Genomic DNA, 26719 nt, shown 5'->3' on the forward strand with positions numbered 1-26719 from the left:
AAGTGCCCTCGGGTTTTTCTGAATGGTACACTAGTAGAGGCTTAAGGACAGCATCACCAGTGGCGTTAATAATGGGCATTAGGGTAAACCTGTCCTTCAATGCCTTGTGTCCCTTAACCTGCTTTTCTTCTATCGAAATAAATGTCTTGCTCAGCAATTTTTTCCAATAAATTGCAGTTTCGTCACAGTTAAACGCTTGCTTATACGAATAACCACCTTCTGTAATTATTTTCTTTAATTTTGCTGGGAACTTTTTGGCAGCTTCAGTATCAGCCAAAGCACTCTCTCCGATAAACATTAAGCTATAAAGCTGCCCTCACCTCAGAAACCGATCAAGCCACCCCCATGACTAACTTTAAATTCCACTTTCGCAACACTTTCATCACCATCTTCCAGTGCTTTCTGCTTCAGTTTATTAAAAAGACTGGCTGATTTCTCCTTAAGTATAAGAAAACTTAAAGGAACACCACGTTTTGTACACCCATCAATCCACTCAAGCAATAGACTTTCCATTTTATCCATTATTGGATGCCGACTAAGAGAGACCACTTTGCTACAAGCAGAACCAACAGTAACATCGGCAGCTTTCAAAATTCTTTCTCTCTGCATATAAATAGTGCGAATGGTGGACGCAGGCAAGTACAACGCGCGGACAATGTCCTTACTTCATTCACCACGATCGAAACGCTTAATTATGTCTAGTTTTACGCTAAGTGTGACACCCTTACAAGCTCTTTTAGGCTTTTCCGATACCTTAGAACTTGTCTTGCTAACAGATACACAAAATAAATCAAGGTAAAGCACGTGTTTAAGCAATGGCGGCTAGAATGCAGTTCCAGGGAAGGAGCTTAGCTGTTCGGGTGCACGCTGCCTTTTTTCATAACAGTGAAAACACCTGTTGGCGAAAACAGGTAACTAATGTAGGTCTTTCGTAACAGCGAGGTGTCGTAAAGCGAACGTTCGGAATACGGGGGCCACCTATACCAGCAAATTCTGGAAGCAAACATCACACCGTCTGTAAAAAAACCGAAGAAGAAAAGAGGATGGCTTCTACGACAGGATAATGAACCGAAACACCTCAAAATCCACAACGGACTACCTCGAGGCGCAAGCTGAAGGTTTTGCCATGGCCCTCACAGTCCCCCGACCTAAACATCATCAAGAATCTGTGGATAGACCTCAAAAGAGCAGTGCATGCAAGACAGCCCAAGAATCTCACAGAACTAGAAGCCTTTTGTAAGGAAGAATGGGTGAAAATCCCCCAAACAAGAATTGAAAGACTCTTAGCTGGCTACAAAAAGCGTTTACAAGCTGTGATACTTGCCAAAGGGGGTTGTTACTAAGTACTGCCATGCAAGGTGCCCAAACTTTTGCTTCGGGCCCTTTTCCTTTTTTGTTATTTTGAAACTGTAAAAGATGGTAATAAAAAAGTTTTCTTGTTTAAAATATTAAAGAAATGTGTCAGCTTTAACTTTATGCCTTTTGGAAATTAGTTCATCTTTTACTCGTTTAGCTATTCACAGTAACAGAAATTTTGACCAGGGTTGCCCAAACTTTTGCATGCCACTGTACCTTGTGTAAATTGAGTTGAATTTGCTATTCATAAAGCATTATACAGTAACAAATGAAACCAACTCATTGTGGGTGGTTATGTAACCCGAGTGAAAGGTTAAGAAAGTACATTATTACGTCTGGATTTCTAGTGCCTTGATGTAATTTGAATCTGCTTGTTTGCTGTGGGTTGCATAATGTACAAGAGTCCCACAACTGCCTACTGTTATGACCCAGTAACATTTTTGGATGAAGGATTGTTTGTCATTGAAACCATTAGATTCTACCGTGACTCCTTTATCTTCTGCACAAGACTTTCTTCCCCCCACCACCCCATAACAGCAGCATTGTGGTGCCCCTTGTTTTACTGCCTCACAGCTCCAGACTCCAGAGGTCAATCCCGAGCTGTACGGTGTTTCAACATTCTACATATGATACTGTGGCTTTCCTCCACGTGCTGGTTTCTTTCCACATTCCCAACAATATTCGGGTTAGCAAACTAATTGCCACTGTAAGTTTCCCCTGATGTGTAGGTGAATTGCAGAATGAAGGTTGGAAGGGAGCTGGTGATAACGTGGAATTAATGTAAATATGTTTGATGGGTGATCTGTTCTCAGAAGGTCCAAGGGTCTGTTTCCCATGCTGTGTTTCTGACTAAAACTTAGTAAATCTAGAATCCTTCTGCCCTTGCTCATTCGGAATCAGTATATTAAAATATAAAAGATTTTCCATGAAAGTAGCCTTCATCTAATGATAGATATTAAGAACAGCCTCACGAGTATCACAAAAAATGCAGCAGCTGACATCTTGATTGACTGCTTTGATCAGGGAGAGTGACAGGTCAAGATACAGTGTTTCTCTTTCCCAATTGTGTATAAATTGTTTGTTTCTGGGTGCCTGAGCTATCAACAAAATGTAATTTAACTTCCTACCAAACATCCTCTACTATATATTGCAAAATCACACATTCATCTTTAAACTTGAAGTATACACAATGTAAAGATAACTAGATTATACACTATTCCCAGAGTAAGGTTAGGGCCACTGCAGGTTGCAGTGACAGCAGAGATTTGGAATATAATTGTTCTATATCAGTCTGGGATTTTTTTGGATTTAACCAGAGGGCAAATGAATATGGTTGACTGATGCTGCACCTTGTGAACACTTTTTAATTTTGATATTGGCTCTCTAATCCTACAGATGAGGCTGTCTGTGTATTTAAATGTGCAGTGAATAGGGAAACGGAATGCAGCCGGGTTGGCAAACAGTCCTTCATCATTACATTGGGATGTACCAGTGTCCTCCTACAATTCCCGTCTCAGAATGGTAAGGAATGTTTCTCTCTTGTTTAGTCTTCTTATCTTAACAGGTGAAACATGTGACTTTAGTTCAAAGTATATAAAAGATTGCAGATGGGATTGGGGTAGGATAGTGGAAATACTGTTTGTGAGCCGGTCTGTTGATTATCATCCTTTCTGATGTGAAATTCATGGCAGTGATAGGCAGAGCCCTTTCCTGGAAAATTCTACATAAATATTTAATAATGTTCATGTTTTATACTATGGTTTGGCATCTGGCTGACTAGGTTATATTTGCCTTGTTCATTTTTAGCTTGCCAGGATCCAGTTCTATTTAAACTCACCGGGAATATTTATTATACTACTGTGAGACATTTTTAAATAAAAATTGAAATGAATACAGATATCAGAACTTTGTTGTATACTAGAACTATTGTGGTGGGGAGCAGTGAGTATATCTTGAATTATTTACCTGAATTGAATGTGTAAAGTTAGCCTTGTAGCTAGGAAGCTGTAAGTATTGCACACAAGTAGATTTTGTTTTATAAATTTCAGTTTAGATTGGTGTTAGGACTCACCATTATTGGAAGACAAGTATTGGCGATTGAATTCAGAAGGAAAATCTGTTTGTGAATGAGGCCACAGACTATAAGATGTAGGAGTAGAATTAGACTATTCAGCCCATCAAGTCATTTCAGCCAATCCATCACACCTGATTATTTGTACCTCTCAACCCCATTCTCCTTCCTTTCCATGTAACCGTTGACACCCTTACTAATTGGAACCTTTCAATCTCTTTAAATATGCCCAATGACTTGGCCCTTACAGCCGTATGTTGCAATGAATTCCATAGATTCATTGCCCTTTGACTAAAAAAGTTTGTGTGTGTGTGTGTGTATTTTTTTTTTAATGAGACCCCAGCCCAAGTGAGAGGAGGGAGTGAACGAGAGCTAAATACTCTCAGGCTAAATGGTACAAGGCTGCAGCTGTTATTGTCTAGTGATTAATAATTTTTTAAAAGCTTGTTAATATCGCCTGTGCTTAGGAGATTGGAAGGTTCTTTCTGAGTAGTTCATTCTGAGCTGTTATATGCCGAGGAGGAAGCTTATTTGTGTTGGGCGGGAAAAAACCTATGACATTTTAGACTTTCCATCTTGCCTTCCTTGACTCCAGATGCTTCAATCAATTTGAAGGCCTGATATTTATTTACTCCATAGATTAAGAGCATTGGCTGTTTGGTGATTCTACTGACCAGTTTAACAACAGATTGTAGATTTGTTTACCCTTGCATTGCTACAGTCCCACAGTCAGAATTGCTGTAGATGGCCTGTTTGCTGAATCGGGAGTAGAGGAATTAAAATGCTAGTGGCAAGGATTTCTACTTGGGTACTTGCAAGACCTGAGATTACCAGCACGTTTTGAAGCAGTTCCGTTTTTATGTTGCCTTCCCAGAGTTTTACTCCTTTTTTAATATTCTGAAAAACTGCAGAGGACACAACATTGAACGATCTGTTTTCAGTGACCGGACAGAGGAATCTTCTGCTGTGCAGTATTTCCAGGTACCATCTCCTTGTCTGGTTTGTATTTTATATTTTTTTTATTTTTGGGGAATATCTCCAGACTGTACCAGTTTAGTTCTCGTTCCTAAATGTTCTGACTTTCTAGATTATATCCTTTGGTTCTTACTCCTTATACTCATTATCTCATTAGTGCTTAGCACTGGAAGTTTTCAACAGTATTCTGGGGGTTAGCCATTCTGAGATTTATTAGGAAAACGTTGGGATCCATAGTAGTTATGGTAACAGATATTGCAACATCTTAATTTGAGCAGAATTGATATGGATTTATGAAAGAGATGTTAATTTTGCCAAATCCATTTAGAAATTATAACCAGCAGCACTCTAGATGGAGGGGATGATTAGATGTGGTGAATTTTGATTGTTTCATGAAATTAGGGTTGGTGCCATTGGGGATAATGTTTTAGACATTGAAATTTGTTGAAAGGTAGGAAATGCGTGAAGAATGATGCAATAAATAATTAAACTATTGCTTTGCACAAAGATTGTTATGAGCTGATTTACTTTTTAACATCTTTTTGCAGTTCTATGGATATTTGTCACAGCAACAGAATATGATGCAAGATTATATACGCACAGGAACCTACCAAAGGGCAATACTTCAAAACCATGTAGATTTTAAAGACAAGGTAAGCATTGAGCAGCATTAATTTGCAGAGTTTAAATGTATACTTTTTGTGTTCTACCTTTCCATGAAGTCACATTATCATAATGGCAAGATCGTTGGGCGTATTGATAAACAGGGAGACCTTGAAGACAAGTCCACACACAGCTTCCTGAAGATGATTACACAGGAGGATTGGATTATGAAGGTACTTGGTATGCTTTCCTTTGCAGGCCAAGACATTGCGTATAAGAATTGGGACATCATGTTGCAGCCATATAAAGGTAGTCTGCACATGGGTATTAATGCAGTTCTGGTCACTGCATTATAGGAAGGGATGTGTAGCAATAGGAAGAGTGCAGAGAAGATTTGCCATGATGTTACTTGGAATGGAGGACTGCATTATAAGAAGAACTTGGATTAATTTTTACTAGCAGGCTGATTGTACAGAGTTTTATAAAATTACATTGGATGTACAGGGATAAATTGGAAGCTTTTGTTCCAGGGAAAGGAAGCTAGAACCACAGGGCACAAATTTAAGTTGAGAAGTTATAAGCTGCTGGAGGAGGTATTAGAGCTGGATAGAACAACATTAAAAGAACAGTGCTTAGATAGGAGAAGTGTAGAGGGATATGCACCTAACTGGGGCAAATGATATTAGAGTGAATAGCTATCACAGTCATTAGGGTCCTGATAAGGTCTGTTTCTGTGCTGTGTGGTTCTACTTTGAAATTAGGATTTAAATGTACGCAGAAGTGACTTGAGTTGAATTTTGATGGGCTACCTGATAAAGTGAGGTAACTGCTGTGGTTCTATGGTTGAAATTATTGACTGAAAATTTATTGTGCAGTAAAATGAAGTTAAGGCTGAATCCCGTATAGAATGGGTGGTAAATCCTCAAGGTAGGCGAGTGACACAACTACAGTGTCAGCTGGGCTTGGAGGATGTAATCTGAAAGGCAAAGAAGATGTAGTTTTTTTTGGGCTCTGTTCCACTTCACCTGCACCATTCTGTTGTTTTGCTCTTGTCACTGTATTTATTAATTTTGTACTTATTATTGCCACACACATGGTTTACTCTGTGAGCTTTATTCAAACAAGGAATTTTATTGCCCCTTGGTGTATATTACGTTAATCTGTACTGATATACTAATTAAGAGCTGGTGTCCGCTGGAAAGATGTGCTGTGTTATATCTAATGAGATGAAGCTGTGTTGGAGTTCCAGGCTGCCATTCAGTTATCGTACAAGAAAAGTGTGTGTGAAAAGGACAGTGGTAGAGCTCCACATAGTTCCAGTCCCCTGTAGAGCTGTTTGGTTATGAACCAAATACTTAGGTATTTTTGGGAGATCTGGAGGGGGATGAAGCATTTTTATTAAAGGCATCTTTTAACACTTCACGAAACTGCAGAATACATTGTTTTACCTGTAACATAGAAGAATGTCACTATTTAAGAAGGCACACCAATGGATATATTTCATTAGGAGTTTGAGGAGATTTGATATTTCACCAAAGATCAGCCAGTTTCTACAAATGTACCATGGAGGGCATTTTAACTTGTTGCATCACCGTCTGGTATGGAGGGGTCACTGCACAGGCTGCAGAGGGCTGAAAACTCCACTGGCTAGTCTCCCCAGCTTCGAAGATACCTTCAAAGGACGATGCCTAAAAAGGTGGTATCAATCAATAAGGACTTCATTCACTCAGGATGTGCCCTCTTATTGCTACCATTAGGAAGGAGGTACAGGAGCCTGAGGACACACACCTGACGTTTTAGAAATAGCTTCTACCTCTCTGCTGTCAGATTTCTGGACAGACGATGAACCAATCCAGAAACACCGTCTCACTATTTATGCTATCTTTTTGCGCTGCTTATTTAGTTCTAAATATATATATTTATTTTTATTTTTTTTTATTGAGTTACAGGGCGGAATATGCCCTCTTGACCCTTCGACCCATGCTGCCCGGCAACCTACCGATTTAACCCTAGCCTAATCACAGGACAATTTATATTGACCAGTTAACCTACCAGCCTTTGGACTGTGGGAGGAAACCAGAGCACCTGTGCCATGTGGTCACAGGGAGAATATACAAACTCCTTACAGAGGTGGGAATTGAACGTGGGACATTGGTACTTTAAAGCGTCATGCTACCATGCCTCCCCAATACATATTGACTGTATTACTGCTGTAAAACAACTTCCACAACGTATGTCAATGATGCTAAACCTGATTCTGAAATACAACTCTAGCGTATCCATCAAACTTAATTCATGGAACAATTACGATCACTTAGTAACGTTGCTGAGTGGTTGATTAATGTCTCTCTTCCAGGTTGTACTAGATGTTGGTTGTGGCTCTGGAATCCTGTCATTCTTTGCAGTGCAGGCAGGAGCACGGAAAGTGTACGCGGTAGAGGCAAGCACCATGGCCCAGCATGCTGAGGTGAGTGCTTGTTTGTACCCCTTTGCAGCAAAGTGACCATAGTGACGACTGGAAAAGTAGTGAAGGCATAACTTTCCTGGTTTCTGTGTCGTTTGAAGTCGGGAAGGTTATTTCAGCTTTGGACATTGATAGCAGTGTTTTCTGTTGGTAAATCACTGGGCATTTGCTTGCTGCACCATGCACACAAGTCAGTGCCCCTACATTGCTGAAGGTGCAACACACACAAAATGTCGGAGAAACTCAGCAGGTCGAGCGTCTGTCGAGGGAAATAAACAGTTAACATTTTGGGCCAAGACTCTTAATCAGGGCTGAAGGTGCCAACATTCAGGTGAGGCTTTGAGATGAGATCCCTTTTGGTAGGAGAAGAATAACACATAGAACAGTACAGCACAGCATAGGGCCATCCTAATTGTATTCCTTATCCAATGCCAATTCAGTTGAACTGATTGATCAATTATCTTTTTTAACTGTTCAGATTACAGGTGTCCCCCGCTTTTCGAACATTCGCTTTACGAAACCTCACTGTTACGAAAGACCTACATTAGTTCCCTGTTTTCGCTAACAGGTGTTTTCATTGTTACGGAAAAGGCAGCGCGCGCCCCGAGCAGCCGCTGTCCCCCGGATTCGGAACGGCATTCTCGCCGGCATTGCTTAAACACGTGCCTGTGAGCAGCCGTTTGCAAGTTGAGTTCTAAGGTATTGGAAAAGCCAAAAAGAGCTCGTAAGGGTGTTACACTTAGCATAAAACTAGACATAATTAAGTGTTTTGATCGTGGGGAACGAAGTAAGGACAAAGTGAGTATGGCTTGTGGAAGTTGAGGAAGATGATGTTGAAGAGGTTTTGGTATCCCATGACTCAAGAACTGATAAATGAAGAGCTGATGCAGTTGGAAGAGGAAAGGATAACAATCGAAACCGAATGCAGTAGCGAACGGACTGAAAGCGAAGTTGTCCAAGAACTGAACGTGAAGCAACTGCATGAGATTTTCGCTGCAATGATAAAGTACGACTTCAATTTTGAAAGAGTACGTCGGTTTAGGGCATATTTGCAAGATGGTTTGAGTGCTTACAAAGAACTGTATGATCTGAAAATGCACGAGGCTCACTGAATGACAACAAAATAACATACATATTTAAGTCACACACACAAAAAATGTTGGTGAACACAGCAGGACAGGCAGCATCCATAGGAAGAGGTACAGTCGATGTTTTGGGCCAAGACCCTTCGTCGGGACTAACTGGAAGAAGAGATAGTAAGAGATTTGAAAGGGGGAGGGGGAGATCCAAAATGATAGGAGAAGACAGGAGGGGGAAGGATGGAGCCAAGAGCTGGAAAGTTGATTGGCAAAAGGGATACGAGGCTGGAGAAGGGAGAGGATCATGGGACGGGAAGCCTAGGGAGAAAGAAAGGGGGAGGGAGAGAAGCCCAGAGGATGGGCAAGGAGTTATAGTGAGAGGGGCAGAGGGAGAAAAAAGAGAGGGGGGGGAAAAAAGGGAAAGAAAAAAAATCATAATAATGATAAATAAGGGATGGGGTATGAAGGGGAGGAGGAGCATTAACAGAAGTTGGAGAAGTCAATGTTCATGCCATCAGGTTGGAGATATTTAATTTTTATCATATTTAAGTCACTCAGTTATTTTTTTCTCTCTCCTGTCTTTGGCATTTACCCATTCTTTGTAAACTTTATCTCGACTAATAGAACTTACATCCCTTGATAACTTTTGATTCTCATTAACATATCCAAATGACATTCACCTAAATGGTTTCTCAGCTTGTTTTTGAGTTGATTCATTAGGCTAAAACCTCGCTCACAGTCCACACTAGACACAAAAAAGGTTCCCCCAATGTCCATCAACTGTGCAAGGTGGCAAAACTGTTCATTTTGAAGTACAAATGCCACCATTTGAGCAAAGTTTGAAATTGGTTTGGATTTAATTTTTTCTTGCATGGAAAATTTGAAATCATTAAACTGTCTAACTATTACTATATTTTCCGCTAGAAAATCATGATATTTTAGACATAAGGCATTAACTTGTTCATCACAGTCTGCAATTGCGGAGAAGTCAAAAGCTGACCATTCTTGTACCTCAACTTCGATCTCCTCTGGGTTTGATCGTTTTCACTCTCACTCATCTGCACTCAACCGTAACGTGTAGCGGATAATGACGGGTTCTGTTGCCTGAGCTTTTGTACACCGTGCAAATGCGATTTACTTGCCAAATGACGCTTCAAAAAGTCAAGTTTCCAAATATCATCCCACTTCTTTCCACTAGCAAATTCTCCAGCAACTTTCGCATCACAACAGTACAAACAGATAACTCCAGTTTCCGAAACATACATAAATATTTCTCCTAGCTGAACGTTCATGACCTCATGAGCTTTCGGTTCAACAGTTTCCACTATTTTGTTAAGCCATTTAACTTTAAACAAATTTGCAGTTCTTTTGCGCTTCACACCCTTCGCTTCTTGTGAATTCGACATAGTGAATCAATATTTTTTCCAATAAAAACTTAGTAAGCTATCTACAGAATTTGAAACAGATCTTGGTAAACTTTACGATATGAACACTGTCTGCCAAACATGGCTGCCGCCGTGATGCAGCTGTACAAACCGGAACAGGGAAGGTGAGGTGATGTTAGTCAGTGACATGCACTCTGGTATTTGAAAAACAGACTAACTAGTTAACAGAAACAGTTAGCTAAAAGATTATTTTCAATAAGTATAATTATTAACTACATTATTTTAGGTAACCAACCATTTGTGCGCTCATTAATTTCCTTTGTGCGCTGGTTGAAAAACGTGTGTGTGCGAGCACACGCACACAGCTTAGAGGGAACTATGACCCGAAGTAAGTACTAAAGATTTAAATTTAAGGAGTCCAGTGTGTTAGAGGAAATGCAGGTATGGGTTTGGACACTTAATAAGACCTCTGCATAGCTACTGATATTTTGAATTCATGTATAGCAGCTCAAGCAAGTTGGGCTTTTTCTATTTGAAGTGCCTTCCCTGTCAGATACTGGGGCAAATGTTGTTTCAAATTTTGCTCAGCCGTATCAGTTTAATGTCCTGAATTGGGATTGAGTGAGTATGGAGTAATTCTAGCCTCGGTGCAATTATAAATTCTGTTGCTTGATAACTTTTTGTTTTCTCACTAAAGATTGGACAAGATTGGGAGAGAGAACCTCATATGACTTTTGTTAATGAAGATTAGTTGCGAGTTCTGAAAATGATTAATTCTTCTTTGATATGTGCCAATCATTGTTTAATTCAATTTAAAATTGTTCACCATTATTATTTAACAAAGGAGAGCTATCCAAAATATATCCTAATATAGGTGTCCCCTGCTTTTTGAACGTTTGGTTTATGAACCCTCGCTGTTACAAAAGACCTACATTAGTTCCCTGTTTTCACTGACAGAAGGTGTTTTCACTGTTATGAAGAAAATCAGCGCACGCCCCGAGCAACTGCTCTCCCCGGGATTCGGAACTGCATTCTTGCTGGCATTGCTTTAACACGTGCCTGTGAGCAGCCGTTTGCAAGATGAGTTCTAAGGTATCGGAAAAACCTGAAAGAGCTCGTAAGGGTGTTACACTTAGCGTAAAACTAGACATAATTAAGCGTTTTGATCGTGGTGAACGAAGTAAGGACAAAGTGAGTTTGGCTTGTGGAAGCTGAAGAAGATGATGTTGAAGAGGTTTTGGCCTCCCATGACCAGGAACTGATAGGTGAAGAGCTGATGCAATTGGAAGAGGAAAGGATAACAATCGAAACCGAATGAATAATGATAAAGTACGACTTTAATTTTGAAAGGGTACGTCAGTTTGGGCATATTTGCAGGATGGTTTGAGTCCTTACAAAGAACTGTACGATAGAAAAATGCGCAAGGCTAAGCAGTCAAGCAAGCCTCCCACATCAGCCACAGCAGACGACGAACCTTGACCTTCGACATCGAGGCAAGCAGCAATAGAAGAAGATGACCTGCCTGCCCTGATCAACGATGAGATAACACCTCAGTGTTCCACCACCCCAGCCCCTGGGCCACGGACAGATACCGATTCGCAGAGAATGCAGTGGTAGCAGTGCTGGCGAGAATGCCGTTCCAAATCCAGGGAGAGCGGCTGCTCGGGGCGCGCACTGAATTTTTTTCGTAACAGTGAAAACACCTTCTGAAAGCGAAAACAGGGTACTAATGTAGGTCTTTCGTAACAGTGAGGTTTCGTAAAGCGAACGTTCGAAAAGCGGGGGACACCTGTATAAATGTGATTTGGCGGTTGTTTTTTCTTCTTTTTATCTATAAAATTGTAAGACGTATTGCTCCAGGAGTTGGTTCCTAATGGGTTTTTTTTTCCTTTTGTAGTTAGTGGGGTTTTTTTTAGTTAATAGGGGTTCTCTTTTTTTTTTAACTTCCTTTTTCTTATACAATTTTTTTTCATTAGCATATATAAGTTTTTTGTCAGCTTTATTATATATATCTATCTATATCTATGCTTATACTAATTGGTTGAACTTTTGTATTTTATAGCTGTGGAAGATTATATATCAATAAAAAGATTTTTTAAATGAAAATGAACTTTTTGTTTACCCTTCTGAGAAACCCGGAAGTGTTTTTTTTAAACCAGTGAATAATGAAATTGTGCTTTCAGGGAATAGTTAAATACTGCCAACCTCATCTTCTGTGTTCCACAAAAGTAAAACCATGAAAGTCTTGAAGAATATAACTGCCTTTGCTTCCATTGTTCTAGGAGAAGCTGACCTCTATTTGATAGCTACTAACAAAATTCCCCCTCTTTCCTTCCTTCTCCTGTGTGCATGATGAGATTCGATGCAGACTGTCCCACATTTCCAACTAACTCTGTGCATCCAGCTGTGAATTTTGTGCTGAGGTTTTGCAGAAAAGAGCATCCCAGACAAAAAGCTCTCACGATCTATTGCTGGCCCCAGTTCACGATTTGAGATGCCCTGCTGTGTAATGACCTTTTAATGGTACCTTTTTAGTACAGAAAGATAATTTGCTGCAAGTGTTTATATTGAAAAAAATATTAGGATAAAATTAGGATTCATTGAAGCTCCCAAGCTGCATGTTGTTTTGTATTTGCAGATACTTTCATTAACTTTATGAAGGGAAACAGTGTCGCTAGTAATTCAAATTTTACAACTTCAGAATATCCTTTTTTTTTTGTTTTTAAACAAAAATTCACCCTGTACTGAAATGAAACGTTATTCTTTTGGATTGTCGACGATTAATTAAGAGGGGTCTTCATGATTATTGAAAAGAGACCTAACATCTTGGGCTTGCTGCAATGCATTCCGTTACTGGGTTATTTCAGGTAGGCTTCTATGTTGGTACATGTGTTGCACCATAAATACTAATTAGATTATAGTATTACACTTCCATTGCAAGTCAGTTCCTTGTATTGCATGGTGTGCAGAAAGCACTAGAGGAGGTGATGGGCAGGTAAGAGATGAGGTGAGAGAGGGAAATGGGATTGGGTAATGGTAAGGATGGGGCATTACTGAAAGTTCGAGAAATTGACATTCATGCCACCAGGTTGGAGGCTATCCAGTCAGAATATAAGGTGTTGTGCCTCCAACCTGATGGCATGAGCGTCGATTTCTCAAACCTCCGGTAATTCCCTCCACCATTTTCCAATGCCTTTTCCCTTTCTCACCTTATCTCCTTACCTGCCCATCACATCCACCTCTAGTGCTCCTCCCACTTTTTCTTTCTTCCATTGCCTCTGTCCTCTCCGGCCCTGTGTCTCTTTCACCTATCAACTTCCCAGCTCTTTACTTCATCCCTCCCCCTGCTAGTTTCACCTGTCACCTTGGGTTTCTTCCTCTCCTCCCCCCCACCTTCTCACTTTGACTTTGACTCCTCATCAGGGCTAGAGAGAGAGAAAAAGATGAAGGGTTGCGGCCCAACACATGGACTCTACTGTTTTTCCATAGATGCTGCCTGGCCTGCTGAGTTCCTCCTGTACTTTTTGTGTGTGTGTGTAACAATTAAGTACAAGTTTTGCTGTCTGCTGGAAATTTTCATACCCAAGCCATATTGATAATTAAAATGTGAATCAACTTCTTAAAAATTAAACACTAGAATGTAGTAATAAGGTGTTCATGGTTTTTCCTGTTTATTATTGGAGGATTTCTTGGGATATGATGGGAAATCTGCACTTTCATCTAAACCTGTGATTCCACAATCTGTGAAGTAAGTTATTTATCCTGGAAATCTCGACTGATATGCTTATTTTCTACTGTAGATGCTGGTGAAAAGCAACAACCTAGCAGATCGCATCCTCATCATCCCAGGGAAGGTGGAAGAAGTTAGCATCCCAGAGCAGGTCGATATCATTATCTCTGAGCCTATGGGTTACATGCTGTTCAATGAACGCATGCTGGAGAGCTACCTGCATGCCAAAAAGTGGTTGAAACCAAATGGTAAGTTTAATTCTAAGTGTGAATAGGTGAACCAGATTGATGATCTGAATGATAGAACTGCACTACAATCCGTTCATCGTATCTTCATATTGAGCCCTTCCACTGCAATGACTTTGTTTGTATTTTGCGTCTCTTTTTAAAAAAAAACGTGAAATTTAAACAAGAGTTCAGTAGGCTATCTGAAGTAGTATATACAGTGCCTTGAAAAAGTGCTCAGCTCCTACAACTATTTTCACTAATTTTCTAAATTTAAAATGTATTGAAGTAACATTTTTGAGCTGATTTGCAAAACCTTGTGCAACATGTCTGTTCAAAAAAAAAATTCCAAAACCTGCCAACAATTTACTCAAAAACAAAAACTAACATTGTGAGGCTGTAAAAGTATTTGTCCCCTTTGTAATTACTACACTAACTTTCCTCAAGTGCAATATATTACCTTACCAACTCACCCAAGTTGTTGATACAGGGCAAGTCAGGGAAACTATAATAGAGAAGCACAAATCTGGGGGACGGTACAAAACTATCTCAAAGGCACTGAACATACCTCAGTGCTCAGTGCAGTCCATCGTGAAAAAGTAGAAAAGATAAGAAATCACAGCCACACTACCTAGGTAAGGCTGCCCTCTGAACTTAGTCGCCAGAGAAGAATGGCAGTTGTAGGAGAGGTTACTGTGACACCATTGTTCACTCTGAATGAGCTGCAGAAGTCAGTGGCTGGAACTGGAGATGAAGTCATAGCTCCACAATACCTAAGGCTTGGTATAAAAAGAGCATTAACGGAAGAGTGGCAAGGAAGTTCTGGTTTTTAAAAAAAACTTAGTAGATACTGTAAAGATGTGGAAGAAGGTCTTGTGGTCGGAGGAGACTAAAGTGGAACTTTTTGGCCTCAACACTAAGTGATAGGTGTGGCATAAATCTAATACTGTGTATCAGCTAGGTAACACCATCCCTACTGTAGAGTATGGCACAGATAGCATTATTTTATGGAGGTGCTTTTCAGCAGCAGGGAATGGAAATCTGGTCAAGACTGATGGGATAATGAATGCTGCTAAATATAGAGATCCTGGATAGAACCTGCTAGCCTGTGTCAGAAAGCTTAAACTGGGGAGGAAGTCCATCTTTCAGCAGGACAACAACCCAAAGCACACTGCCGGGGTTACTATGGAGTGGCTTCAAATAAAGAAAATTGATGCCCTGAAGTGGCCCAGTTAGTGCCCTGACCTCAGCCTGATCAAATATCTCTGGCAGGACCTCAAGATCAGCAGTCCCCAACCACCGGGCCGCGGACTGGTACCGGGCTGCAAAGCATGCGCTACCGGGCTGCGAGGAAACTATATGATTTGGCGATATGATTCAGCTGCACCTTTCCTCATTCCCTGTCACGCCCACTGTTGAGCTTGAATGCATGCGAGGTCATTACTCATGCGTTATCCATGTCAGCGCGGGAAGGAGATCAACTCCTCGAGCTTGTAAATGATGGCGAGCTGAAAAGCATGTTTGACATAACAGCTCTGCCGGCATTCTGGATCAAAGTCAAGGCTGAATATCCTGAGATAGCCACGAAAGCACTGAAAACGTTGTTTCCATTTCCAACATATCTCTGCGATGAATGCAACGAAAACTAAATTGCGGCATAGACTGGACATGAGGAACCCCCTTCGAGTATCGCTGTCTCCCATCACCCCTCAATAGGACGGTCTTGTTGCAGGGAAACAAGCCCAGGGCTCCCCCTGATTCAGCGATATTGGTGTGTTGCAATGATTTTATATGTTCATACAGGGAAAATATTGTGCTGTGTGTTTAATATCCAAACGTTACTTAAAATGTTACGATGCTATTGACTTACATAACCATATAACAATTACAGCACGGAAACAGGTGACCTCTGCCGAACGCTACTCTCACCTAGTCCCACCCACCTTCACTCAGCCCATAACCCCCCATTCCTTTCCTGTCCATATACCTATCCAATTTTTCTTTAAATGATAATACCGAACTTGCCTCTACCACTTCTACTGGAAGTTGGTTCCAAGCTCCCCTGATAATTGACTTCTTGCTATATTCATGCGAGGAAAATATGCGCTGTGTGTTTAATATTAAATTCGTTAGATAAACCCTTTTATAAACGAAATTGAGTGTATTAGCCACTTATCCCTGATATTCCAGTCGTGATTAACACCCCCCCGAACAGAATCGCCAAAGATGATTTGAGAAAAAAAATCGTCACATACACGCGTGCGCAAATGACACGTGCACTGTTGCCCATGCAAGGCTTCACAGTCATTGTAGTCTTTCTCAGAGTAAACCCAACGTGTTTGACTGCTACTCCCCCCCCCCCCCCCGCCCCGGTTGACTGCAAGAATATTGTCAATATGAAACTGGTCCGCAGTGTAAAAAATGTTGGGGACCCCTGCTCAAGATTACTGTCCACTGCCTCCCCCCAGCTAACCTGACGCAGCAGAGCAATTTTGCAAGGTAGAATGGGCAAATCTTGCTCCATCATGTTGTGCAAAGCTAAAAGACTTCTTCAAAAAAGATTGTTGACTGTAATAACTGCGAGAGGTGTTTCAGTTAAGTACTAAGCAAAGGGGAATGAATACTTTTCAAATGCTGATATTTTAGAATTTGAATTTTCAGTTTGTCATGCTTCACAATTTTTTCTGTTTTGGGTTCTATTGTGAAAAAAGCAAAATGTGATTTGCAAATAAAAATTTTCGTTTAAATTGATCAAAATCCCTGGTTATAATACTCAGTTATGTGAACAAAGGCTTGGACGTGTGAACAAAGGGTTGGGGGCTGACTACTTTTACAAGGCAAGTATTGATTTATTTATGCATGTGCTTTGATTAGCTTTCTCCCATAACTTGTAATAACTTTGCATTTCCTGGATCTTACACAGAGCACAGAGCATCAAAGGTTTGGTTATCCAGCTCCATTCAGATGTCTCAAAAACAATATAGCCAGTGAGGTGGAATCACCTGGCTGGTGGCACTTGCACGTAGCTGCTCTGTACCTCTGTGGGCAACTAAAGTTATGATTCATGCTGGAGAAATAGTTCTGATAATGAATTTTAACAGATTTCATGGTTGGTTGATGCCCTGGTGGGCGAAGAAATTCCTTGGATATTGGAGAATTTGGTCAGCTTGAAAGCTGATGATATTGGCACAGATTAAAAAGTTGGTTTCCTTCTCCAGTTAGCAAGCTGAAGCTATTGAGGTTCCAAACAGATATGTGCTTGGAAACAGCTAGCCATAATCTGGATGTACAGTGCCTATAAAAAGTATTCACCCCCCTTGGAAGTTTTCATGTTTTCATCACAGTAGATTGAATTTGACCTTTTGACACTTGATCAACATAAAAAGACTCTTTCATGTCAGAATGAAAACAGATGTCTACAAAGTGGTCTGAATGAATTACAAATATAAAACACAAAGTAATTCATTGCATAAGTATTCTGCTGAGGCCTCCATTGATCAGCATTGACTATGGATATTGTGTCCCAGCTTTCTGGATGTGCAAGCCTGGCAGTACGATTTGGAGAGCAAGCTGTTGCCCAAGTAGCAAGCTCCCCCTCTCCATGCTTCTGATGAACCCAAAGGAACGGCAGAGACTGATACAGTTTGGTACCAGCAGCATCACAGGAGTTGCCAGCCAACATTGAACCCAACGTAGGACTGCCTTGGGGACTCTAGCTCCAGATCTTTCCCTTGGGGGTTTCCCCATGAGTGGGTATAGCCGCAAGGCAGCAGAGGTTTTCATTCTCCTAAATGAGCTGCCAACTACAGCTGACAAGCCCCATCTGCCCGAAGCAGCCGGTTTTAAGGTGTCAATAACCAGCTTCTGCCCCTTCTGTTAGTAGAAACAGTTCTGCCGGGCTTAGTAGCTAAAGCCACGCATGAATACCAGGAGCCGGACTTAGTTGTCAGAGGCTATTTAAGGCACACACCATTGGGAGCATTAATAGGTAGTGGGAGCTTGTTCCCATTACCACTCCTGGCTATAACAACCTTAATGGATATTCCCCTTCCCCCCCCCCTTTAATATGACACACCAAATCATCACTGGTGCAGCTAATTGGTTTTAGAAGTCAAATAATTAGTTAAATGGATATCTGTTTTTGGAGACCTGTGTGCAGTCAAGGTGTTTCAAAATACACATGTATCTGGAAGGTCCAACTGCTGGTGAATCAGTATCCTGGCAAAAACTACTCCATGATGACAAAAGAACACTCCAAGCAACTCCATGACAAGTTTATTGAAAAGCGCAAGTCTGGAGATGGATACACGAAGATTTCTAAGTCACTGAATATCCCTTGGTGTACAGTTAAGTCAATTGTCAAGAAATGGAACAAATATGGCACAGGCTGTCCTCAAAAATTGAATGACTGTGCAAAAAGTGGGCTAGTGAGGGAGGCTACCAAGAGACCAAGTTACAAGCTTCAGTGGCTGAGATGGGAGAGTGACAAAGAGAAAACCACTGTGAGGGGAAAAAAAACCCTCATGAAATCTCAGCTAGTGTTTGCTAGAAAGCACGTGGGAGACTCTGAAGTGAGCTGCAAGAAGGTTCTGTGGTCTGATGAAAACATAACTGAGCTTTTGGTCATCAGACTAAATGCTATGGCATATGCCAAACACTGCAGATCATCAAAAACACACCATCCCTACTGTGAAGCATGGTGGTGGCTGCATCATGCTGTGGGATGCTTCACTGCAGTAGGGCCTGGAGTGCTTCTGAAGATAGAGGGTAAAATGAATGCAGCAAAATACAGGGAAATCATGGAGGAAAAGCTGATGCAGTCTGCAAGAGAACTGCGACTTGGGAGATTTATTTTCCAGCAAGGCAATGACCCCAAGCATAAAGCCAAAGCTACACAGGAATGGCTTAAAAACAACAAAATTAATTGTCCTGGAGTGGCCGCGTCAGAGTCCAGATCGCAGTCCAATTAAGAATTTGTGGCTGGATTTGAAAAGGGTCATTCACTCACAATCCTCATGCCATCTAACAGAGCTTGAGCAGTTCTATAGAGAAGAATGGGGGGGGATATTATAACATCCAGATCTGCAAAGCTGATCGAGTCCTATCCACACAGACTCGAGGCTGTAAATGCTGCCAAAGGTGCATCTACTAAATACTGGCTTGTGCAATTATTTATTTTGTTTTATACTTGTAATTAATTTAGATCACTTTTGGAGATGTTTTCACTTTGATCAACAGAAAAAGACTTTTTCATATCAGTGTCAAAAAAAACCCAAATTAAATCCACTGATTCAATGTTGTAAAACAATAAAGCGTAAAAACTTCCCGGGGCCGGGCGAGGGGGGGGGGTGAGTACTTTTTATAGGCACTGTATATCTATCCTGATGCAAAGACACTTTTCACTGCATGTTTCAATGTATGTATGACATAGAAAGCTAATCTTTAATCAGTAGTTTGGCAGAGGGGTCTTGATCTCATTGTTCCAGATTGGATGATGAATTGGGGCAGATGTAAAAGGGAAGGGGTGTGCATGATGTGAACAAGCTGAGTGGCTGAGGATGTGGCAGATGGGATATCATGTTGAAGACTTTGAGCATGATGGAAAAGCACAATTTTTGTTATGATGTGAGATTAGGTAGTATTGATTCTCAAGCACCAGAGTCCAGGGGTAGTGCTAGGAAATGATGTTGAGGTAGATCAGTCATAAGTCTTAATGAATATTGGAGCAGACTCATAGGACTGGATGACCTACTGCTGCTTTTATTTCTTGCATTATCCTGCACTACATGCTCTTCAGTAACATATGTAGTTTGCAGAAAGACAACTTGCAGCATTGCTGTTGTTGGAGGGAGGTTAAAGAAATTGTGAAGTGTCCAGCTTTCTTCACCACCTTTTTCCCCAACATCTCACAAACCCACCAAGGATAATTAAGTATTACTTTTAAAACCTGTCCAAGTATGCAATCTATTGGTTCCCTGATCTTGAGGTCATGGAGGTTTTAATAATATTGTGCATTGTTAGTGTTGTTCCTGTGGTTTTGAAAAGTTGCTGGAAAGGTTTAAACATCAAAGGGATTCATACCTCATAAACGTGACTTCACCAGACCATTGCTTTTTACTTCATACCTCGTAAACTTGATTTCAGTAGACCATTGCTTTTTGTGTTTGCTAAAATATTTGCCCACAAGGTTTGTGCATGTTTAATTTGCTGGTGTTTTTACACTTCCAAACATAAATGGTGTTCGTTAAAACTGAAGTCGGTCCTGTAGGTGTTGTGGATTGTTTTGCACCTGGGTTCATAAATGTCTTGTGTGGTTGATTACAGGTGGTTATTAATTTAATTTTAGATTTTCATACAACTGCTTATGCTATTGCCTCCCTCACTGTACCTCATGAGGTTTCTTTTGCTAAGACGTAGGCAAATCTACTTTGTCAGATCTCTGGGTGATGTTTGTCCCAACGAATCTGGAGTAAATCATTCTCTTGATCAGATTATTATTTAACTAATAACCTGTAAATAGTTTGTTAACATGACATATTTCTGTTGATTCAGATTCTAATTTAGCATCATAGTTATACAGCACAGAAAATGGTTCTTTAGCCCAACTTGTCAATGCTGACCACTTGGCATACCACAGGTAGTCTTGTGTGTCTGTGTTTGACTCATATCCCTCTAAACCTTCCCTATCCACATACCTGTCCAAATATCTTTTAAGTGATACATCCATCTCTAACCGTTCCTCTTTTTTTTCACATACCCACCAACCTCTGTGGGGGGTGGGGATGCTGGCTCTCATGTCCTATTTAACTCTTTCCTCTCTCACCTTAAACCTGTACTTTTTAGTTTTGGACTCTGCTACACTTGGAAAAAGACTGGCCATTCAACTTGTCTATCCTTATGACGTCTACTGTTCTGTTGTTATTGTTGTTTCCTTTCTAACATAGAACATCATCTAATGTTTGCTTCGTGAAGTGGAACCTGCCAGTAAAAGTAGTAGCAGTTATTGCAAAGCTTTGGAAAATCGGTATCTCTGTTCAACTTCCTGGTAACATATCAGTAGCATGTTGAATTATTGTGAATGGTGATAGGAAATTTAAACAGGGAGTATTTAATTGGTTGGAAAAGAAGTTTCAATTATTTAGATGTGACGTGGCCATTGGCTGAAACATTTGTACCTTGTGTCTGATCCACAAGCAGTGTTGGACTTTTTGAAAATTGTTTTTCTGAAGTATTTAGTGTAAATCTGATCAGACAACAAATGAGAGGAACTTATCAAAAATGCATTGGTGAACTGTTGACTAAATTAGCGAAAGTTAAGAGAAACACTAAGAAAATGGGTCAAAAAGGAAAGGCTTGTTAAAATTGAATGAGATGGAAGAACAGTTGAAAGAGGGAGTTACTGGAAATGTGGCGGTCAATAAATGATGGTCAACTCAGGCTGAGTGGGCTGAATGGCTTGTTTCCCCATAATATAACACAATAACTCTTTAATGTTGGAAATTCAGGCTGTAAACCACTGTTTTGATGGCATTATTGAAATCTAGAACTTCGAATTAGTAAGCAGTTTGTGTATGTGTAATTGTAATTTCCGCAGATGCTGGATTGCCTTTTTTTTTTGATCTAATGAATAGTTTACTAAAGTTGTGTTCTGAAGCTATTTGAGATTCTGTCCCGAGTGGAGTCATGAGTCAAAGACTAATCTCCAATGACTTCATAAATAGGAAACCTAACTCAAAGTAAGGTCTGCTTTCAGTTGACCTTTTGGGGTGTTTGCTAGAGTGATTTTTGAGCTCTATATACTTAATGGATGGCCTGTTCAATTTAAGTGCGCTGTTGTGCATAGAAATGTCGTAAGTGTATCTACAGGCAAAGGCTTCCATTATTAAAAGAGGCTAAAGTATGTCTTTTTGGTCCATTTTGTAGAAGAGTCTCTTGGTTAGCTCACACTTAAGATTTAAATGCTCATTTGTAAGGACTGGATACCTCTGTTCAGAGCATTCTAGTGGGCCAAAGGTTTAATAGGAAGGAAAGTGATTTTCCCTCATTTCAACTTTATGATAATGTGCCATTTGTGAACTCCTTGTCTGTCAGCTGTAACCCAGGTCAGTGGTGTGCTGTTACTTATTTCTTCATTGTTTGATTGGCTATACAATTGCAGCTAACAGTTTATATTTTGCATTTGATCTCTATCTCCAGATGTATCCACCAGTAACTAACTCATTTCTTCTCTTTAAATGCACCATCTTGTCTTTAATCTGGCTAGACAGTGTGATTAAATTGCAGGCTTCAAGATGAAGGATACTAATATATCAAAGACGTGTTGCCAATTTGATCCTACCAGACTCTGCTGTATCTCCCAGTGATTAATTGAAAGGATGCTCCTTTTCTATTTGCAATGATTTATCTAAATAATTTATTGGAGATTTTATGATTTATCTGTAAATCAATAAATCCATAATGATTTATCTGTGCTGTAATATCGTAGGCCAAAGGGCCTGTGCTGTAATGTCCTATTAGTTGAATTGTAGGAAGCTCACTTTTGATTGAGTTATTTAACATACTATTTCCTACCTGGGTATAGATCAGAAGAATACAGCACAGGTGTTCACCATGTCTGTGCTGACCATGTTGCCAATTTAAACTAACCATATCTCTTTAATTAATCCCTACGTGTCTGTCACAAACCCTCTTAAATGTCGCTATCATAGCTGCCTTTACTGGCCATGCATTCTAATAACCTACCATATTTCAAACATAACAAAACCATCTCATAAATATATTCTTTAGATTGTCTCCCCCCCCCCCCCCGCCGCTGAAACCTGTCGTAGATCTGTTCCACCTTTTCCTTGGTCAGTTGCCATGCTCACTCGCTCTCTCGATGAACTTTTAAGGGAATTGAGGGATTCTCAGATTCCTGTATATAATGGGTTAAGGTTGAGTACCGTCTGTGTATTCTGGTTTGTGGATGGCTACAGCATGTTTAAGATGATGTCTCACAGCTGCACCTTTGGCACGAGATAAGGGTTAAAGCTCACACAGATCCACAAAAGACGTCTCCTGATTTTTCACACCTTTTGGTTTCGACAAAAGTCGGTTGCTGATGGAGATAAGACAGGACATTCCTTTCTTAATTAAAGCTTAAATTTGGTAGAGTCTCTCATCTAAGTTATTAAGCTTTGCTCTATTTGAGTAGCTGGAAAGTCTATCGAACTGATTGTTCTTTTGTATCGGTGGCCGTATAAATTGTAACAATTCTCGTGCGCTCTCTCTCACAACCGGGAAGTGGAAATTGGCACACCCCATTCAGATGATGCCTGTATCTTAATGGGAGGCGCTCACAATCCAGCCTTGCTCTTGCCTTTTTTTAAATTAAGCAGCTCTGTGCAATTTAAAGGAACATGTGGGGTCTTCTGCGGACTTTGGGCTCAGAAAAAGCTAGGTGATGTGTGGTCTTAGATTTCCTTTAAATTACAAATCCTAGAAATCTGTAGCAAAGAAAGTAAATGATGGAAATATTCAGTAGGTTAGACAGCATCTGTGGAAAGAGATCATGTGTCTTAAATTGTTAGGTGGCGAATTGAGTTAGAGAGATCCTGATGAAGGCATCCTGAAAGTTTTGCCAAGCTTTTGTTTTATCTGATATAATTGGAGTGAAGGAAGTTTAAAAGAGATGGGGAGAGTTTTTTTTTGTGTCGGTTACATTTTTGCTTAGTGTGGTAACTGGAGGTAGAGGAAGATTTGCTCTGGGGACACGTAAGCATTAGCCTCTTGTTTAATTCCAACTTATGGCATCGGAAGCAGATAGTGTTTTGATACCAATAGAAGTGCCATCCTATAGTCTGGAAGATCTAGTTGAGTGCAACCACAGGCGCTAGATTACCAGCTGTTTGGTATATTATTTAATTCTTTGTTCCTTGTTTTCTTTAATGTTTTTCATTGATCCCAGGTAAGGAAATCCTTTCTGATCTGTAGCCATAAGATTTTGTTGATCGATGAATGCTCTGATGTTTCTGCCAATTAGCTGGTTAGTGGAGGTGTAATTTACTGAGGCTGGACATGGTGCGTTCAACCTAACCTACTAGGCTGTTCAAATCTGATTACGCAAATTTAATTGGCAAGCTATTAACATTAAAAGTTTGAGGTTTTCTGCATCATGTTTTGTAATCTCATTCCACCGAGATGCAACACAGAGCATCATAGGAAGTCATTCCTGCCTGTGGCCGTCAAACTTTACAACTCCTCCCTTGGAGGGTCAGACACCCTGAGCCAATAGGCTGGTCCTGGACTTATGTCCAGGCATAATTTACATATTACTATTTAACTATTTATGGTTTTATTACTATTTATTATTGTGCAACTGTAATGAAAACCAATTTCCCCCGGGATCAATAAAGTATGACTATGACTAATATGCAGCCTAGATCCACTTGTAATGATCTAGGGTTGATAATTAGTTTTGGTCTGAGTTCTCCTACTATTTAAGATCTGGGTTTGTAGCTGAGCAGGTGGCAGTTCCCAGTGCTCATTGATTACTGAATTTGTCTTTGGAGTAGGCAGTTTGCTTTACAGCCTATTTATCATGGCGTTCAAAGTTACAGTATGTTACCATATACTACTACCCTGAGCTTAGTTTTCTTGCAGGCATTCGCAGGAAAATTTAAAAAATACATTAGAATTTATGCAAACTATGCATGAACAAAGACTGACAGACAACCAATGTGCAAAAGAAGGCAAATTGTGCAGATGAAAATATTATTGAGAGCATGAATTGTAGAGTACTTGAAAGTGAGGCCACAGATTATGGACAGCAACACACAGAAAAGTTGCTGGTGAACGCAGCAGGCCAGGCAACATCAGATTATGTAGGGGGAGGGATGGAGCCAAGAGCTGGACAGGTGATTAGAAAAGGGATATGAGAGGATCATGGGACAGGAGGCCCAGGGAGAAAGAAAGGGGGAGTGGGAAAGCCCAGAGGATGGGCAAGGGGTATAGTGAGAGGGACAGAGGGAGAAAAAGGAAAGAGAGAAAAAGAATGTGTGTATATAAATAAATAACAGATGACTATGGAATCAGTTCAGAGTTCTAATGAGTGCAGTTATCCATGTTGGTTCAGGAGCCTGATGGTTGAAAGGTAATAAATGTTCCTGAACCCGGTGGTGTGGAACCTAAGGCTCCAGTACCTCCTGCCTGATGAGAGCCGTGAGGACAGCATGGCCTGAACGGTGGAGGTCTTTGATATTGGATGCTGCTTCCTTGTGGTAGCACTCCCAAGTAAATGTTCTGAAAGGTAGAGAGTGTTTTGCCTGTGATGGACTGAACTACATCCACCACTTTTGGTAGACTTTTCTGTTCTGGGGCATTCATATTTCCATACTAGGCCATTGAGGCGATCAGTTAGGATACTCTCTACTGTGCACGTACAGAAGTTTGTCAAAAATTTTTGGTGACATGCCAAATCTATACAAACTTCTTAGAAAGTAGGAGGTCTGTTGTGGTAGGATCAAATGCTTCAGATCCATTCTATTAGTGTTGAGACAATTTGAACTACTTGTGCTATCAGCATGCTCCCATAGAATTAGAGGAAAAATCCAGATGAATTTGGTGATGATGACTAATGTTTATTTGTATACATTCCAGGTAACTTATTTCCAACTCTGGGTGATGTTCACCTTGCACCCTTCACGGATGAACAGCTTTACATGGAGCAGTTTACAAAAGCAAACTTCTGGTATGATTGCTGTTTTGCTATAGTGTGGGTAATGAGCAACATTAAGATATAGTTCAGTATGAAAACCTACAATATAATCGTTTTTGGTGCCGTCTATTGAAATGTTATGCAGAGGACACACATTTGGGAAGGAAGGTGTTACAGCATCGTTGCCAATGTGAGTATGACTGATGTTGTTGCAAAATATTCAATGTGCTCAGTGATCCATTCACAAAGATAAATCTGAACATGCAAAAGAAGTTGCAAACTCCCAATGAAAACATTACCCATGGGGAATTGTTACCCGTAACATTATGAATCTGCTCTTTCCCAGCAGTGAGTTCACATGAACACATGCTGAATGCTGGAGGAACTCAGCAGATCTATGGAAAAGATTACGGTTGACTTTTTAGGCCAATACTCTTCGGCAGGACTGGAGGAAAAAAAAGCTGAGTAGATTTAAAAGGTGGGGGAGGGAAGAGAAAAACACAGGGTGAGAGGTGAAACCTGAAGGGGGAGGGTGAAATAAAGAGCTGGGAAATTGACTGGTGAAAGAGATATAAAACTGGAGAAGAGGGAATATAATAGGAGAGGATAGAGGGCCGCAGAAGAAAGAAAAGGGAGAAGGAGCACCAGAGGAAGCCATGGATAGATGTATTGGAATGGGAAGTGGAATTAAAAGGGTGGCCACTGGGAGATCCCACTTTTTCTGGCGGACAAAACATAGCTGCTCGGGGAAGCGATCTCCCAGTATACATTGAATCTCACCAATGTACAGGAAGTCACACTGGGAGCACCAGACACAGTGCATGACCCAACAAACTCTCAGGTGAAGTGTTGTCTCACCTGGAAGGACTGTTTGGGGCCCTGAATGGTAGTGGGGGAGGAGACATAGGGGCAGGTGTAGCATTTGTTCCACTTGCAAGGGTGTCAGGAGAGAGATCAGTGGGGAGGGACAAATGGACCAGGGAGTTCCCTGTGGAAATCGGAAAGTGAGGGGGAGGGAACGATGTGTTTGGTGGTGGGATCCCATTGAAGTTCACAAGGTTGGATTAAGGTGATTCCCGTGTCAATTATCTCCACTCTTGAAATAACTTTGTCACTGTACTGAGTTGGTATTTTACA

General features: G+C 40.6%; 1 protein-coding gene across 3 annotated transcripts in view; it reads left to right on the forward strand.

Moving 5' to 3' along the window:
* Positions 1-26719, forward strand: part of carm1 (coactivator-associated arginine methyltransferase 1) — an 83378-nt gene that overhangs the window by 29277 nt on the left and 27382 nt on the right. For all 3 annotated transcript variants that reach the window (XM_063035927.1, XM_063035928.1, XM_063035929.1), the window contains 6 exons: positions 2752-2877; positions 4302-4408; positions 4951-5055; positions 7362-7472; positions 13734-13911; positions 25525-25615. In XM_063035927.1, coding sequence (XP_062891997.1) covers positions 2752-2877; positions 4302-4408; positions 4951-5055; positions 7362-7472; positions 13734-13911; positions 25525-25615 — 718 coding nt within the window. The remainder of the gene's footprint in view (positions 1-2751; positions 2878-4301; positions 4409-4950; positions 5056-7361; positions 7473-13733; positions 13912-25524; positions 25616-26719) is intronic.

Source organism: Mobula hypostoma, chromosome 29 (assembly GCF_963921235.1).
Source record: "Mobula hypostoma chromosome 29, sMobHyp1.1, whole genome shotgun sequence".
NCBI lineage: Eukaryota > Metazoa > Chordata > Chondrichthyes > Myliobatiformes > Myliobatidae > Mobula > Mobula hypostoma.